The sequence below is a fragment of the Trichomonas vaginalis genome, chromosome IV, assembly GCF_026262505.1.
Source record: "Trichomonas vaginalis G3 chromosome IV, whole genome shotgun sequence".
Lineage (NCBI taxonomy): Eukaryota > Parabasalia > Trichomonadida > Trichomonadidae > Trichomonas > Trichomonas vaginalis.
In genome coordinates this window covers 30,953,698-30,972,117 of record NC_067206.1, presented here as the reverse complement: position 1 = coordinate 30,972,117, position 18,420 = coordinate 30,953,698, and the positions used below count along the sequence as shown (strand labels likewise).

At 29.6% G+C, this 18,420-nt stretch overlaps 4 protein-coding genes across 4 annotated transcripts, besides 4 other annotated features; 3 read left to right on the top strand and 1 right to left on the bottom strand.

The window, feature by feature from the left end:
• Positions 1-197: 197 nt before the first annotated feature.
• Positions 198-6,980, top strand: TVAGG3_0199270 (beige/BEACH-related family; the record flags this gene model as incomplete). Its single annotated transcript, XM_001319500.1, has 1 exon — positions 198-6,980. The coding sequence occupies one exon, from the start codon at positions 198-200 to the stop codon at positions 6,978-6,980; it is 6,783 nt and encodes a 2,260-aa protein (XP_001319535.1).
• Positions 6,981-7,333: 353 nt separating this feature from the next.
• TVAGG3_0199260 (uncharacterized protein) lies at positions 7,334-8,327 on the bottom strand (the record flags this gene model as incomplete). The annotated part of the gene is made up of 1 exon (XM_001319499.2): positions 7,349-7,918. The coding sequence occupies one exon, from the start codon at positions 7,916-7,918 to the stop codon at positions 7,349-7,351; it is 570 nt and encodes a 189-aa protein (XP_001319534.1).
• An 83-nt stretch (positions 8,328-8,410) lies between these two features.
• Positions 8,411-8,448: a mobile genetic element.
• Positions 8,411-8,448: a terminal%2Cinverted (terminal inverted repeat of Banshee-A3 transposon ID:TVAGG3_0199250).
• Positions 8,449-12,963: 4,515 nt separating this feature from the next.
• Positions 12,964-13,000: a mobile genetic element.
• Positions 12,964-13,000: a terminal%2Cinverted (terminal inverted repeat of Banshee-A3 transposon ID:TVAGG3_0199240).
• Positions 13,001-13,610: 610 nt separating this feature from the next.
• Positions 13,611-16,223, top strand: TVAGG3_0199230 (ankyrin repeat protein family; the record flags this gene model as incomplete). Its single annotated transcript, XM_001319498.1, has 1 exon — positions 13,611-16,196. The coding sequence occupies one exon, from the start codon at positions 13,611-13,613 to the stop codon at positions 16,194-16,196; it is 2,586 nt and encodes an 861-aa protein (XP_001319533.1).
• Positions 16,224-16,903: 680 nt separating this feature from the next.
• Positions 16,904-18,271, top strand: TVAGG3_0199220 (uncharacterized protein; the record flags this gene model as incomplete). The annotated part of the gene is made up of 1 exon (XM_001319497.1): positions 16,904-18,259. The coding sequence occupies one exon, from the start codon at positions 16,904-16,906 to the stop codon at positions 18,257-18,259; it is 1,356 nt and encodes a 451-aa protein (XP_001319532.1).
• Positions 18,272-18,420: the final 149 nt, after the last annotated feature.

Genomic DNA, 18,420 nt, shown 5'->3' with positions numbered 1-18,420 from the left:
AATATCGATCAACGATTAACTAAAGATACACAACATATATAGGCTTAACCATACACTTGGATAATGCTAGTAATAACCCTAATTTGAAAAATATGACTCAAGTAAATTTGTAATTTCATAATAAACTATTAAGGAATTGATTTAAATCCTCTTTATTAAGAATATTTTTCATTTCAAAAATTAGTGGTTTTATTCGAATGAATGTTGATGAATTGATAAATGCAGTTACGTCTTCATCAATAGTCTTAGATTTCGACAAAGATACTTCTTTTACCATCTTAAATGTTACATCTTCAAAACAATCATCTTATGAAATTTCAGATTCTTTAATTGACAACAATGATGATGCAGAATCATGGGACTTTCCTTCCATAGATACAAGAGTCTTATATTCAGATCAAATTAAGACAATTTGCGAAGATTTTGTTCTAAAATTTCAACAGAAAGATACAAATGTAGAAGATTTTTTAACATCATTAGGTAAAAAGATATGCTTAATCTCAGATCAGTATTTATTCGATTTAACTTTAGTTTTCTTTAACTTTAACATCTTAAATCAAATTCCAATCTTCTTTGATAACATATTTTCACCAACTTACGCTACACTTAAGCAGAGTACAAAAGAGAAACAGCAGAAGTTACTATCATTACGCTATTTAACATTTAATACTTTATTTCAGAATCCATCTGTATGTTTGACAGATATTTGCCGCAAATGGATCATTTATCCAGAGATATTTTGCGAAATCTGCTATCTTTTAAGCTTCAACGTGATTGATTCTGTTCCAAAAGAAGATGATCAAATAAAATTCATCAGAATGATCAGAGAATTCGTAATACAACTTCTCAATCAATCAACAGACGATAAAAACTTACATCAGATACAAACAGCAAGAAAATCTTTGTTATTATTAATAAGAGAATTATTTAAGTCCCAAAAATTTGCGGAACTCATTGTAAATGATGCAATCATCGTAAGCTTCTTAATCATGTTCATTTCTTATGATAATACAAGGAAATTAGTCTTAAAAATGTTGAAAGGAAATATTACAAAAAGTGACATAATTATTTCACACATCAACTCGATAATTGTTACTAATTTAAAGGTATCCAGCAAAGGAAAGTTCAATATGATGAATGACCTGCTTGAATACATTAATAATGAAAGAGAAGTTGAAATATTTTCGAATTTAGTGACAGAAATCATAAATTTGTTGAAAATTTGGAATCCAGAAGAAGACACAGTTGAATTTATACACAAAACAATTGATTTCTTTATAAGGATCAATGCTGATTATAAGACAATTCGAAATCTCGAAATTCCTTTGTTCAAAATCAAAAATCACGACAAAGATATTTTGTTTTCTTTGATTTCTTTGTTGTATGGATTTAGAACTGATATAATTCTGTCGAGAGTTCCTATTTCTCATGTTTACGCACTTAACATTATTTATACTTTATACAAAGAATCAGATCTGATTGATGTTTTGAATTTTGTTGAAAATTTATGTGATTTTCAGATTCAAAATTTGGAAAAAATGAGAGAAAGTGACTTTGATTTACTTATTTTGAATGACATAAAGAAACTTCGTGATGAAAACTACAACAACAGCAAATATATAATTGATTTAACTAAAGATAAAAATAATGAAATACAAAAGAATCAAGAAGAAGATAAAAATAATGGAGACAAAGATAAAAATGAAATTGAACAAAAGAGTAAAGAAGAAAATATGATTAATAATGAGAAAAAGGAAGAAAATCAAGAAATTAAAAATGATGAAACTAAAAATATAAATGAAGATAAACAAAAGAATAATGAAGAAAATCATATTAATAATGAGAAAAATGATGGAAATAATGAATCTGAAAATGTTCAAACATCTAGAATTAGAGAAGAAAATCAAGCAGAAAACAACAATAGTGAAGCTAAAGATGATTTAATTAATGATATTAAAACTATTTCATTAGATGAAGGAAAGAGATTGGAAAAGATAGAGAAGTTGTTCCATATTCTGTTGAAAATTGTTTCATTTATTTCGAGTCCAAAAGTTGTTCAGTCAATTATTGATTTAATTTCACCGAAAATATACAAGAATCAGTTCATTTTGAGTGAGTTTCATTTAGTTTTCATTAAGAAACTACTCAAAATATTCCAAGACGAGCTAATGTCGCCACTTGAATCTCTTTCTCTTTCCGATGTAAATTCAATTCCTCTCCAAGAAAAAGACAAAAAATTTGACTCCAAAAACGGACTTCTTTTCAGTTCATGGATTTATTTATCAGATACAAATGACTTGTCCAAACTAATCAAAATAACACAAGATGATAAAAACAGTTTGCAAATTTTGATTTCTAAAAATGGTTTCACAATAAATAATGAACAGATTCAAATCGATTTGGAAACAGAAAAATGGTCATTTTTAGCAATTTTCGTCGAAAAAAACTTTGTCAATATACAATTTGACAACAATATTTTGGTGCAAAAATTTGATATTAAAAGTGAAATTGTAAACGGAAAAGAACTAACAATTGGAGGAACTTCGAAATCTAAAATCAGAATGGGAAACATTCATATCTCCCAAAACCAAGAATTTCCTTGTCCAAAATTGTTCGGAATGGGTCCAAAAAATAATTTTGATTCTTATTATTCTATCACTGTGTCAAAACCGCAAAATCAACAGAATTTTTCAGATGTTTTCTTCACTTTTTATGATGTTGAAGTTCTTCTTCCTTTATTTGCGTTTTTGGATGTCAAAAATACAAAAGGTGACAAAACCGCCAATTTATTAGAAACTGTTTTTGAATTATTTAGGATTATGTTTTTAGTTAACAAGGAAAGTCAAAACAAATTTGCTAAATCGAATGGTTTCTTTGTTATCAAATATTTGCTGATGAATTCTGATCCGAAAAATCTTAATTTTGATTTATATTTGATGTTTTATAACTTGTTTTTAGTTTTAGAAGACGAAGAAGCAAAAAAACAGATCTTTGTTTTGTTTTTAACCAATTTTGACTTGTTTAAATCTGAAGAAGTCCAAAATTTGATATTAGATCACATTCTGTCAAAATCATTTTTACAAAATACAATTTATTTTGAGAAGTTTACAACATTTAGCGATTATTTGTCACTTTTGTTTACAACGAATGCCAAAACAATAAGATCCAAGATATTGCAGCTTTGCTTTAATATGTCACAGATTGTTTTCACTCAGAAAGATTTTAATTTATTAGTTTCTTGTTTCGGAATTTTTGTTGATTCGCAAAAAGTCGAAATTTCGAATCTTTTTATGAAAATTTTGCAAAATTCGCAGAATAATTTGGAAAAACTCAATCCAAAGGACATCTGGTTCACATTTAACAATATCTACCATTGTATCAACTCTTTCACAGATTCGAATTATTACTTTTTAATTACAATTATTTGTAAATTTTACAAAAAAATTCCAGATGAAAATTTGACATTAAATGACCATGTAAATTTGTTAATAAGACATTTCTCATCATGTGAAACGAAAATATCAGAAATTATGCTGTCAGATATTGTTGAGTTGATGACAAAAGAGTTTCCCGAATTGTTCCCTTTGTTTTCTTATTTTGTACAAAAATCAAATCAAATTCAATACTTCCAAAAAGTGACACCTTCTTCTCAATTTATTACATCATATAATTGGTGTCTAAATGCTATAATAACTGCAGTTAAATGCCAAGATTTACACGAAACAGCCGCAATTTTCTCTTTTCTTTGTTTTTGCTCGAGTTCTGAATGGAGAAAAATTTATGAAACAATAGAAATTGTTTGTCAAGCAAATGACATAAATTCAGAGGTTTACAAAAAGCGGTTTCTTATTGTAGTTTCTAATTACATTTTATTATCTGATTTTTCAAATATTGAAGATATTATTTCGACAATGAATTTGATTGTTTATTATTTATTTTTCAAGAAATTTAATTTTTACAATCAAATATTGAAATCAGATTTTGAAGCGTCACCTTTTAAAAAGTTGTCACTTTTTGAGAAAACGAACAACGTTGAGTATAATCCTGTTAATTCTACATGGGCAGCATTAGGTGGATATATGCCAGAATTTGACAAAACCGTTGATTCAAATCTGACATTTGATAATTTTATTTGTTTTGGCCTTCAAACGTCTATTGGAAATGAATGGAAAGATTCAGAAGTTGCTTTGTTATTTCTTGGTTTAATTAAGAAATATAACATTAAGACATTTTATAATTTAGGAATTATTACTGCAGCTTTTTTGATTACTACTAATTTTAATGAATCAATTGAATGGTTTAAATCATTCATGTTCGAATCAGAGAGTAATTTAATCTACTTGAATATGTTTTCTCATCGATTGTTGAAATACAAAAGTTTCCTTTCTAATGTCAAACAAAATTCCAGCTTGTTTGAAGATTTCAACAAATCAATACAAAACGTATTGAATGAATATTCTAATATAACTGTTATTAATGTCAATGAATGCCATTCTAAGATAAAACAGTGTTCGATGAATTCGTTTAAGAAATGCAGAGAAATAATCAACAGTAATTTGGTTGATTTCCAAATTTATTTGAGGAAAAACATGAAAAATGATAGTAATATTTCTAAATGTGAAAGGTCATGGCACAAACTTTGGCAGAACTTAACAACTATCGGTTCTCCTTGGTTCATTTGCTCAAATAGTTCTGAAGAAATTAAATGGATGAGATCACCTCACATTTGTCAAAATTTGTGTCCTATGAAATTGAAGAGAAACAAACACTTTGATGACCATTTGTTTGCATCATTCGCGAGAGACACAGGATCATTTAAATCTGCCGAACAAATGCTTTTGAACTACAGAGCACAAAACAAAGAAAAAGATTTAGACATTTTCAAGAAAGTTGTTGATGATTTCGACAATTCTTTGGACAATGAAATAAATCAGTCTCAAAGCCAAATATTCGTCTCTGATTGCCAAATCCGAAAGGTCACAGAAAATGTCAAGGCTGTCTTAGTTCTCTATAAACATTCATTGACATTGACAAAAGAGAAAAATGGTCAAACAAAAGAAATTTTTTATTCTGAAATTAATAACGTATGTTTAAGGTTAGTTATACAAAAACAGACTGCATTTGAGCTAATCTTGAATGATGGAAAACCATACTTTATTGATATCTTTACAGATCCTAGTTATGTTGTTAATTTCATTACAAAACAAATGTCAAAAAATGTCAATCATGATTTGTCACTTTTCACCAAAAAATGGGTTGAAAACAAGATGTCTAATTTCGATTATTTGATGCAGCTTAATTCCTTAAGTTCTAGATCGTTTAATGATCCTTCTATTTACCCTGTTTTCCCATGGATTCTTTCTGATTACGTGTCAGAAAAATTAGATTTACATGACAAAAATGTTTTTAGAGATTTATCGAAAACTGTTGGCGCATTAACCGAACAAAGACTACAAGAGATCCTCCAGAAAGTAGAAGACATGAAATCCTTTGGACAACCCGCTTACATGTACTCTTCTTACGCTGTTTGCCCATTAAGTGTCTTTTTGTGGCTGATTCGACTTGAGCCATTCACGAAACTTCATGTAGATTTGCAGGGAGGAAGGTTTGACCATGCAGCAAGATTGTTCAACTCATTGTACGAAGCTTATAAACTTATAACAACTTTGTTGAACGATTATAGAGAATTAATACCAGAATTTTACTTTTCAAGTGAATTTCTGACGAATATGAACCATTTTGATTTGGGACAAGCGAATGGAAACAATGTTAATGATGTTTTATTACCTCCTTGGAGCCATAATGATCCGAATGAGTTTATTTATAAGATGAGGAAGGCATTGGAATCTGATTACGTATCAGAGAACATAAACAAATGGATTGATTTGATTTGGGGAGTTAATTCTCGTGGAAAAAACGCTGAATTAAATCATAATACTTACATCCAAGAAATATATGGTGAAATTTGGGACACAAACATCACAGATAGTTTCACCATCAAACAAATCAAAGCAAACTTGAACCACGTCGGCCAAGTTCCCCCTCAACTGTTTTTTGAAAATCATCCAGTCAAAAAACTTACGAAGTTCAAACCAGTCAGAGATAATTACATCGAAGTTATAGGAGAAGGAGAATTGTTCTGTTCCCAAATCATTGAAGATGAAGGTCAAATTTTAGTTTTTGCTCGAATTAACAACAATATTGAGAGATTTACATTAGATCTCAAAGAAAAGAATGTTGTTACCAATAAGAAGACAATATTGGCTAATACAACAGCTGCTTCTCTGTTCAAATCAGAAGAAAAGATGTTTATTTTGTCAGATGATTGTTTGTTTTTATCGAAAACAAAAATTTTCCAAAATGTTTCGAAAAACAAAATTTGTTTTAGCGGAGAATTCGTTGTCGCTTCAATTAACACAAATGTTGAAGTGTATAATCACAAGAACAATACAAGAACAACTATTCCTTTCTACGGAGAAGACGTGACATGTCTTTGTTCTTCAGTTTCATTCAAGAATTTCGTTGCAGGAACGAAAAGTGGTCGGTTGATTATTTGTTCACTTTTTGAGGGCAGAAAAATCAACTCTGTTTATTTAGGAGAAGTCAGGCCATTGCTTATTACGATTACTCCTTCGATGGGCTACATTGTTACATATGCTGTTGAAGGAACAAATCATTTTGTTTATCTGCACAATGTCAATGGATTTTTCATTAAAAAGAAACAGATTTCTGTTGATATCTTTTGCTGGGAATCTTTTAGTAGTGAGAAAGGAATTGACTACGTGATATTTGCTAACAAGAGAGGAGATCTCTATTGTTTCGACGCTTTCCTTCTTGATATAGACAACTATTTCATTCGCTGCGCAAGTGAAATTTCTTCAATTCACTTCTCTGTTTTTAACAGAGTTGTGATAACAATCCTGAAGAAATGCACACTAGAACTTATCCCATTGGAAATCAAAGAAGATCATTTTATTTAGATTTTATTAAAATTATGTTTGTATTTTTTTTATAAATGGATATTTTTTACTTACACCAACATGATATTATCTCTTTTCTTTTTGAAAAAACTACGATTATTTATTTTTTTTTTGATTTAAATGTTGATCGGCATTAACGAAAAAATAATCATTATCAAGATAATTTCAATTTTATATACTTTTTAAGCCCCAAATTACTCGTAAATCGAAATATGAGATAATTTAGACAGAAAATTGAAAACATTAAATTTCAGAGGTTTTACATGTCCTATTCTCAATGAAAATGGGAGAATATTCAAATGTCTAAATGAGTGCAGATATGTAAACCAAAAATGTCAGATGTAGTAATTACCGTAGAATTCTATAGTTTATAAAATTGAAGATGGAAGAGAAATTAAATATTTTAATTTCAAGATTATTTTAAAATAGATCTTAATGAAATTATTATTTTCTTCATCATTTTCTTTTTGGTTGATTTTAAATTTAAATTTGGTTGGAATGGAGTTTAATAATGGACACGAAATTTCAAATGGAATATCTGTGTTCTTAAATGTTGGTGGTGTAAATGTTGAGTTCATGCTATCTGTAGTTGAGTTTTCAAATGTTATTGTTGGAGATGCCTTAAAAATGTATTTAATTTCATTTTGACGAATACAACAATAATTCATGAAAACATTAGAATAAGAAGTAATCAGATAACCTTCATTTGGACTTTTATTTCTTAAATAATTACATGAAGTAACTTTAAATATTGATGAATAATCATAACGAGTTGTGTGGATATTAAAATTACCTGATGATTGATTGTTTTCAACAACATTGACACAAGTGATGTATGAATCAGAGGTAATATCTCCAACTAAATAACCTCCAACATCTTTTGCAACTCTATTTTGTGTAATGTTGCATTTATTCATGATACAAAAACCATACACCATGGTAGTTAAACATCTGCAGTCTTGTTCTGAACTTCCGCAGTTGTAAACTGTAGTTTCATTAGCATGATTTTTGTAATTAGGTTGCAATGAAACACATGCTATAAATGCCAGGCCACCCCTGGCTGTTGAGTTGATGTATGAATTTTTTGCTTGAACAAATTCGCCTTTGTCGTTAAAGTAGAGAGAACCTCCATCTTGAGATTCAGAGGAACATGAATCGAACTTATTCGCTTTAGCATATGCTTTAGTATAATCACTTGTAGTATTAATTCGAATTGCGCCATTTGGACTTAACCCTTGAAAAAAACAACTTGAAATGAAGTACTTTAAGTTCGTATCTCTTGAAAACTCGGATTTCTCGTTATTGTATTCTTCATCACAGGTCGATCCTGGGAAGATGACTTCCCAGGATCCGGAAATAAATTTTGTGAAAAAATTGTCAAAATTTTAGAAAAAAAATAGATGCATTATAATGTTTTTATTAAAATTTACTGTTGTAAACAGAAATTCATCAAAAGTGACACCTCAGAAAAGCTAAAATATTGAATTTTTGGAACTTTTGATAGAGCACGTTTTTAAATATTAATTAAAGTAAATGTATATTTTGTAAAGATTCTTTTGAATAAAAAAATAAAATTTTGAAGAAGAACACAAAATCTTCTGAAAAATAATATCACATAAACTCATATTATTTTCTAATATATAACTATTTTATATAAAAATCAAATTCAATGATCTTAAAAGCGAAGGATAAACCTCAAAATTTACGAATATAATGAGTGGGAATATAATGCTTATCTATCATAAAACCATATGAAATATCAATTTTTGCTTTACGCCTAATTTTTGACGACAATTAGCAAAAAATGTTAAATGTTAACACTCAGTCCATTTGAATATGAAAAATAAAATTGACTTTGATTAAATGTTTTTATTTATCATGCAATTCTTCTTGCGACCAAAGATTTGAATAAAAGTTCAAAAAATAAGATAGCTTAAAAAATAATATACGGTAGTGTTTACTAATAGATGAATAGTATATAAATTCTATTAAAATGGATTTGATCCAAAAAAATATAAAACCAAAAATAATTGTTATCATTTAAATGAAGAAGTAATTTAAAACGATTTTATTTATGATCAAATTTTATATATTTTTTTGGATCAAATCCATTTTAATAGAATTTATATACTATTCATAAGGATGTTAATTTGGAATAGAGATGCGAGTTTCCGAATTTTTTTAGCCCTGGGATGTCATAACCGCTGCGGTTTTGTAAAATTTGGGATAAATTTTGACAATCCATTTTTTGTGGGATGTACGTTTATATCAATTTGCTCGGCGTTTGCCGAGCTATTGTACAATCCTACTCGAATTCATTACGCAGCCCTGGTCACTCAAAGGCCGGGGCATACAATTACAAAATAGTAGAGTGAGACTCTTCTAATTTCTTCCAATCACAAGGAAGATCTTAGAAGAGCCTCACTCTGCTCGAACACATTACGCAGCCCTGGTCACTCAAAGGCCAGGGCATACAATTACAAAATAGTAGAGTGAGACTCTTCTAATTTCTTCCAATCACAAGGAAGATCTTAGAAGAGCCTCACTCTACTCGAACACATTACGCAGCCCTGGTCACTCAAAGGCCAGGGCATACAATTACAAAATAGTAGAGTGAGACTCTTCTAATTTCTTCCAATCACAAGGAAGATCTTAGAAGAGCCTCACTCTGCTCGAACACATTACGCAGCCCTGGTCACTCAAAGGCCAGGGCATACAATTACAAAATAGTAGAGTGAGACTCTTCTAATTTCTTCCAATCACAAGGAAGATCTTAGAAGAGCCTCACTCTGCTCGAACACATTACGCAGCCCTGGTCACTCAAAGGCCAGGGCATACAATTACAAAATAGTAGAGTGAGACTCTTCTAATTTCTTCCAATCACAAGGAAGATCTAGAAGAGCCTCACTCTACTCGAACACATTACGCAGCCCTGGTCACTCAAAGGCCAGGGCATACAATTACAAAATAGTAGAGTGAGACTCTTCTAATTTCTTCCAATCACAAGGAAGATCTTAGAAGAGCCTCACTCTGCTCGAACACATTACGCAGCTCCTGCTCAACAATGAGCAGGTCTTACCACTTTGAGAGGCTTTCGCTCGAGTTCTGATGCAGATCCCAACGCGAGCGAGAGTCTCTCAAGCAAGCTTCTAATTCGTAGCTAGAGTTTCACTCTTATGAACTGGCAGCCAATTTGAGAGACTTTCGCTCGAGATCTAATGAAAAATCAGAACTCGGCCAAAAATTGCCCAAACAGGCTTGTAATTCGTAGCTATAGTATTGATCGTATGGATGTGTTGCCAATATGAGAGACTTTCGCTCGATGTCTGATATTGCATCAGACATCGAGCGAAAGTCACTCAAAACAGCTTAGACATGTCTATTTTGACGGCATTAAATGATTTCATAGGAAATGTCTCAGTTGTTAATTAAGTTCACGTGAGCTTTTATGAATGAAAATAAGTAAAAAAAAAGAATTTTCTCAAAAAAAATTGTGTACGCATTGAAATTTTTATCTATAAATTTAGATATGTCATCAATAATATAATATAATTTTAAATTCGTGGAGTACACTTGGGATAATTGAATATGGGCTACCCCATCCCAACCTCTCAAACTTCCTCTGAATTTGGACAAGGTATCCCAATCCCAAAGACCTATCTGAATAAAATGAAATAAGTATATTATATATATTATTTATTTGCTAATAATGAGCATAAATCGCTAAAATTATGAAGAAATTAAAAATTAAAAATTAAAATTAGAAAAAAATGTTGATTTAATGAGAGAATATTGTATAAAAATAGAATTATTAGCTAAAATACGTATTAATTTTATGATATTTCAATCACATTAACGAAAATCGCCCATTTTTAATTCAAATGGGCGGGAAAAAAAATAAAATTCCAAAAAAAATTGAATTGGGGAAACGATAGGGGACGGGATATGAGAAACCCCATATGTTTGGGAATTTTTCGCATCACTAATTTGGAAGAAAAGTGAGAAAATTCCTAAAATGTTAAAAATGAATTTTCCAAACGTACTTTTTTATCTCATTTTTTTGATTTTGAAAAAAATTTGGAGAGAAGAACTCTTCGTTTTTGAATTTTGTCACGATGGTTTTAAAGTATATTAGACACATGTATTGATATTACTATTTTTGTATATTTTGAGAGAAAATCCCTAAAAAGTGAGAAAATCTGAGACGGTTTGAGAAAATATATAAACTATTGAAAATTTGAATTAAACTTCTAATTTGGAAAAAAGAAATTTGGAAAGAAGAAAATTCAAAAATCGAGATTTAGACTCAGTATCAAATGGAGAACAAAATGTTTCTTCATATGAAGGAAAAAATTTTCTTGAGAAGAAATAGAGTTTTTAAAATTTTATTGTATGTAATGAAATAAACAAATATTAAAATTATTTTTTGATAACAAGAAAATTCCCAACAGAAAATATTTGAGACAAAGAAAAAAAGAAAATTGAAAAATATTACTCTCCTTTACATTTCATGAGATTTTCAATTTATTTTCATAAAATTGACAATTTTATACGTTTAGATGAAAATAAGTGATTTTGCTTGAAATAAAAATTATTGTTTGTTTACAGCTATCAAATAGATTTTTGCTATTTTGATTAAAATTTGTTAATCAAATTAATAATTTTTTTTCTAAATATCTTAAATATCTGGATCACTCACTGATACAATGAATTGAACGATAAAAATAATACAAACTCAAATAAGTTTCCTGTTTTTCAACTAAAAAAAATTATGCAAATTAAATTAAATTAAATTGTTTATTCAAAGATAAAACAAAGATAAAGTAATTATAATTATCATATACTTTATGAATAACTCTCTAATTGGATAAGATTTTCGTACAAATATTTTTATTAATATCGATAAGAATATGTTTACCTACTATCACCATATGTCGATAAACGAGAGTAGAGTGATTTTTATCATCGAAACTTTTTAAAAGCTGTAAGCAGGAAGTAATAATCTTGTTTTTTCTGAGTTAGTTGTAGAACTATTGATGCCCGAGTTATCATTGTGATGCAGAAGGATATCAATGTACTGACTGAAGGATATGAATTGAATTGAATTTTATTGAATTTCAATTTGATCAAAATTTGTTGAAATGATATGAATGTGTCAACTTCTGTATCATTCTCCTTCACTCCTTCCTTATTCTTTCGAGAACGAAGCTAGCTCAGCTTTCGCTGAGCGAATTGACACTTTTCATGCCCTAAACGTACATACTCTCAAATTTATCGAAAAAAATTAATACCACTTAAACTAGTATATTCTTATTTTAAATATGATATTATCCTTATATTCCACACTAAAATTTATTTAAATCAACTTTTAAAAAGTTCGAATCCTGCGCGTCTCACTTTTTAAATTTTCCAAATGGAAAATTATATTCTCCTAAAGTGAAAACAATTTTCCAAATTGACTTCCTTACTATTCATCTATTAGTAAACACTACCGTATATTATTTTTTAAGCTATCTTATTTTTTGAACTTTTATTCAAATCTTTGGTCGCAAGAAGAATTGCATGATAAATAAAAACATTTAATCAAAGTCAATTTTATTTTTCATATTCAAATGGACTGAGTGTTAACATTTAACATTTTTTGCTAATTGTCGTCAAAAATTAGGCGTAAAGCAAAAATTGATATTTCATATGGTTTTATGATAGATAAGCATTATATTCCCACTCATTATATTCGTAAATTTTGAGGTTTATCCTTCGCTTTTAAGATCATTGAATTTGATTTTTATATAAAATAGTTATATATTAGAAAATAATATGAATTTATGTGATATTATTTTTCAGAAGATTTCATTCTATATGCCTATGAAAAGTACTCTCAAAACTAACTTTTTCCTAATTATAATTAAATCTAGAATATTGTATTATGCTTAGTATTATTTCATTTTTCTCATTCAATTTAGAATTTACAAATGTCAAAAAATTGAGAGCTGTCACTTTTGATGAATTTCTGTTTATTACATTACATCGTCCGAAAACAATTGAATGCTTGCAATTTTGTAAAGTAAAATTGAGAGGAAATGATAGTAATGAACGTTTGATCATTAATTTTACTGGATACAATTTAAATGTTAGATCATTTATTAATAAAAAAACGAAAATTCCACAAAATAAAACATCAGACACACTTCTATTTCGATATTGAAAAACTGTAAATTTGCCAGCAAATTAGAAGTGGATGAATTAGCATTTTAGAGAACTTGTTAATATCCTAACATTAAAATCATCTTAACATTTGATAATTTTTCCAGCAGACAAGTTATCTTTAATTTTTTTAAGTATTCATTTAATATTTTTCAATATAACTTCAAATGATTTGAATTCTAAATGTGTTTCAATTTTTTTTAAATTTTAAAAATACGAATCCAATGTTCGAGAAAATCTAAAAATGTGCTTTATTTTTGATTTATTGAAGATTCAAAATACCATTCACATCTCAAATTTTCTGAAGAATTTAATTCGGCAATTTTTGCTATTATAATATCTTATTTCTTATTTTAGTTAACTTAATTTTTTTTTCAATTACATCTGAATTTTTAAAATTTTTCAAATTTTCCATCAATATTCAGAATGGTTAAGATCGAACTGAACAATCCATATCTTAAGAGGATCAACAAATATGAAAAAAGCGAAAAGATAAAAGTAACAATTAAAGTGAACAACCAAATGCAGGAAATCGAATCCAGCAAACCATTTGCAATAACATTTTCAGAGGTCATATGCTCACACTACATGCGTGACAATACTTTTCAAAGTGTTGATTCAAATACAGAGTTAAAATCATCAGAAACACTTCCAATATTAAATGATATTTTCCAATTTAATGAGAAATCATGGGAATGCAATGAAATTGTCTTGAAGGATCTATTTCGTGTTGGTCTCAATTTGCAAATCCAAGATTTAATTGATTTATATCAAGCCCACGTCATTAATAATATGGTGATTGACAAAAACAATTGTATTGAATTGCTTGAATTTTACTTTGATATTTCAGATGAAGACAAGTTAAAAGAGTGTATTAACTTCATATCAGCAAACTTCTATGGAATTGATCTCGATAAGCTCAAATTAATTTCCAAGAAACTTGGACTTAGCATTCTCCAACAGATTATTTGCAACGATCTCATTTCAGTTAAGGACGAGGACTCATTAGCCAATTTCGTCATTTCCTTGACTGAAGACAGCAATATCTTCAATCCATTGTATGAAGGGATTCATTTTGAATTTTGCATCAAACTGACACTTTATCATCTAAAAGAATTAATTGATGCAGATAACGACAAAAATATCTGTGTATCTCTTTGCCAAGCCTTAATTAGAGTATTAGATGATAGCCAAAATGATATCCGCGCCTTAAATCCACGCTCGTTCAATCCACTGGACATTCCTACAAAGATTGCACAATACAAGGTTTCAATCGACTTCGAGCATATCTACATATTCCTTGACAAACTTGCAGATAATGGTTATCAAAATATGATGGTTAAATCTTTCGAAGCTGGGCTTTGCACAAAAACAAACAATTTGAAGAGAACTATTCTTCATGAAGCTGCAGCAAGAGGTAATTTCAAACTTGTTAAATCACTCATTGAATGTGGCTGCAATAAAGAAGAAAAGGATGAAGAAGAGAATGGATCTACTCCACTTATCCTCGCATCAAGTCAAGGCCATCTTGACATCGTTAAATATCTTGTTTCTGCTGGAGCAAACACGGGAGCAAAGAATAATAAAGGATGGACTCCGCTCATTTCAGCAGCATGCAATGGCCACATTAAGGTCGTGAAACATCTTATTTCTGCTGGTGCCAACAAAAACGAAAAAGATAACGATGGATGGACACCACTCATTTATGCATCACATGAAGGACATCTTAATATTGTTCAATATTTTACATCCATTGTCGCTGATAAAGAAGCCAAGGATAAATATGGATGGACACCACTCATGTATGCTTCATGCAATGGCCATATAGAAGTAGTCAAACATCTTGTTTCAGTTAAAGCTGATTTCAAAGCAAAGAACAGCAATGGAGAAACAGCACTACATTGGGCATCCTATCAAGGACACCTTGACATTGTCAAGGTTCTCATCTCTGCAGGAGCTGATAAAGAAGCAAAGAACAACAATGAGGAAACTCCACTATTTTGGGCTTCAAGAAATGATAATCTTTCTGTCGTTCAACATCCATTCTGCCAAGAATCAGGTAATAAATCACAGGTTTATGCATCACATCAATGCAATCTTGATGTTCTTCAATATCTTATCTCTGAAGGATGCAATATTGAAGCAAAAGATAAAAATGGAGATACCCCTCTCATATGCGCATCTCGTAATTCTAATCTTGAAGTTATACGTCAGCTTATTTCTCTTGGTGCTAACAAAGAAGTCAAGAATAAAAGTGGAGATACCCCAATAATTTGTGCAACTCGAAACTCAAATGAGGGTGCGCTAATTCTACTTATTTCTCTTGGAGCCAACAAAGAAGTAAAGGATAATAATGGAGACACACCATTGCTTATTGCATCAAGAAATGGTCACCTCAAAAATGTTAAACATCTTATCGCTTCCGGTGCTAATAGAGAACAAAAAGATAAGAATGGTGAAATTCCACTGACAGTTGCAGCGCTTAATGGTCATCTTGAAATAGTCAAATATATTATATCTGTTGCAAATGACAGAGAAGCATCAAGCGGCGATGGCTGGACTCCACTTATTTATGCATCACGAAAGGGATATAATAAAGTTGTTAAATATCTTATCGACGCTGGAGAAGATAAAGAAGCAACGACGAAATCTGGAATTAATGCTCTTATTTTCGCTTCAAAGGAAGGTCAACTTGAAGCTGTTAAACTTCTTCTTTCTGCCGGAGCAAATATTGAAGCAACCATTCCCAACAATGGATATACGGCTCTTATTTCTGCATCACGTAATGGACATCTTAATGTTGTTCAACATCTTAATAATTCAAAGGCTGACAAAGAAGCAAAGTCTAAAAATGGAAATACGGCACTCATTTATGCAGCAAAGGAAGGAAAACTCGAGGTCGTCAAGTATCTTATTCAAAATGGCGCTAATAAAGATGCAACAAATAATAAGGGTAAAACCGCCCTCTCAGTTGCTAAAGATGCAACACGTGACTACTTAAATTCTCTATAATTTTATAATAACTAAAAATATCTATTTAAAATAAATAACTATATATATATTCAAAATATATTAGTCACTTTTTGAGAGGAAGGACGACGATTAAAAAGTGAGTATATATATATTAATAGTTGCTTGATACTTTTTCGGGCTTATTTATAAGCCCGTAAAAAGTGTCACAACTATTTATATATTTATTGTTATAACAATATCTTCATAGAATTAATAACTATGAAATACTTGATAAGGTAAATGTAACATCAAATAGCATGCAAGTCTTATTAATATTAACTTTGATTCAATGTTTTCAATTAACAATATTAATTTTGAAAATGAAACTGATATTCACATAAAGCACTTATCCCTGTATGGCACAACCTTCAATTCTGATGCTCAAAGTTGATTTTCTATGGCACACCATGCCAATTGAAAGAAATTTGATATAAATATCGGATGGGCGTAAGTTCACCCTAAAAATTCTTTCAATTAATTTTTATATTCGTTTCTTATTAACAAAAAATCATATTGGGTTAAAGAACCATGAAGTTTGCCCTCTTGTTCTAGATGCCAAAATAATGAAAATCTAATATATTTATATAAATCATTTCATATTTTCATTTTAAAAGTCGACATTCAATCAACACGAACCAAATAAATTTCTCATTTGTAGTATATTAATTAATTTTCTTTAAATCATTTTAAATCTGATTGGCCACTGAATGGATGATTTGCTCAGAGATATTTCTTCTGATCCAACACCCGAAGTCATAGCCAAGCTTAAACAGATTGAAAAATCACCTCTTGATCCAGAATTAAAGGATTTTTTTTCAAATAATCCATTTCCGAAATCTGATACTAACGAATCTCACTTTAACTTCCAGAACAATGACTTAGTAATACTCATAGTTCATAAAAATACAAATCAAACAGATATAGACTTCTGCATTTCATATTTATTGTATTCATTTCTTTACTGGAAAGAACTAGAAGATAATAAAGAAAAAACAGAATCTTTACTTATCTTTTTAAAATCATTGATTGCATTTTCAACACATGATATCATTAAGAAAATCGTTTTATATCTTTTTTCTTTTTATTTTTATCAAGAAGAACACAAAAACATCCAACAATTCGAAATATTTTTGCAAGAATATTACAATATTGAGCAATTGCCAACGAAACAATCATTTCCTCTGCTTCCTGCTTATATATCTTTGTATGAAAAGAGTACTTTACTTGATTTTGCGATCAGATACGTGATGAACAATGAGATTACATCAGAAGAAGCACTGGTTCTCGTTAATTCAATCAAAAAAATGTTGTTTAATCTGCGAAAAGAAGCAATTTCTCTGTTTTGTCTGATAAATCCATATCTAAACCAAAATAAATCAGGTGAAATCATCAAAGAATTTGTTCAAAAACTGTTTTTGAAAGTAATAAATTCGGATTTTTCTTTTTACGTCGAATACAGCAAAAATACATTGACAGAACCAACTATTTCGACACAAAACCACGCAGTCAACTACGAACCAATAAAAACAGACACTTTTTCAAAAATAAAATTTGATTTGAATTCAGAATTCGTAAAACAACAAATTTCTACATCAAAAATCATCAGTCCAGACATAAGAGAAAACTTCAAGATGTTTGCTCATGCAATTTTGAGTACAAACGCGTATCTTTTAAATATCTTCACTTCAACATTGTTTGGAAAGCTCGAGGAAGCAGCCGATAAAGGAAATTTTTGGGAAATTTACGCTTTACTACTTTACACCCTCAGAAAAACGAAAAAATGTTTATTAGATTTTATATTTCATCCTGTAGTGTTCCAAACTGATAAAAGAGATGACAACATAGGTAAATTGGTCAGATATGGCACAAATATCATCTTAGATGAAAAAAATTTCTCATCAATTTCATTTTTATTAAATTCAACGATAAACTACAATTTTGTGTTTGAAAATGTACTCAGAACCTTCATAAAGAACATAAATATCATTGTAAAAATGAGTTACGAGTCTCCAGAGCTGATTTCCTTATTTTCCAGATTATCAAAACATTTTCAGCTGAAATGAATAGAGGGAAATGAAGATACAGACAATAACAGTTTACTTCTCTTTAAATTAATCGAAATTTCCCTTCAATACGTCGATATAATTAAATTATCTTGGAAAGATTTCAGTTTTGTATCGACATTCTTCTCTTTTGTATGTGAAAAACCATGTAGGAAGTTTGT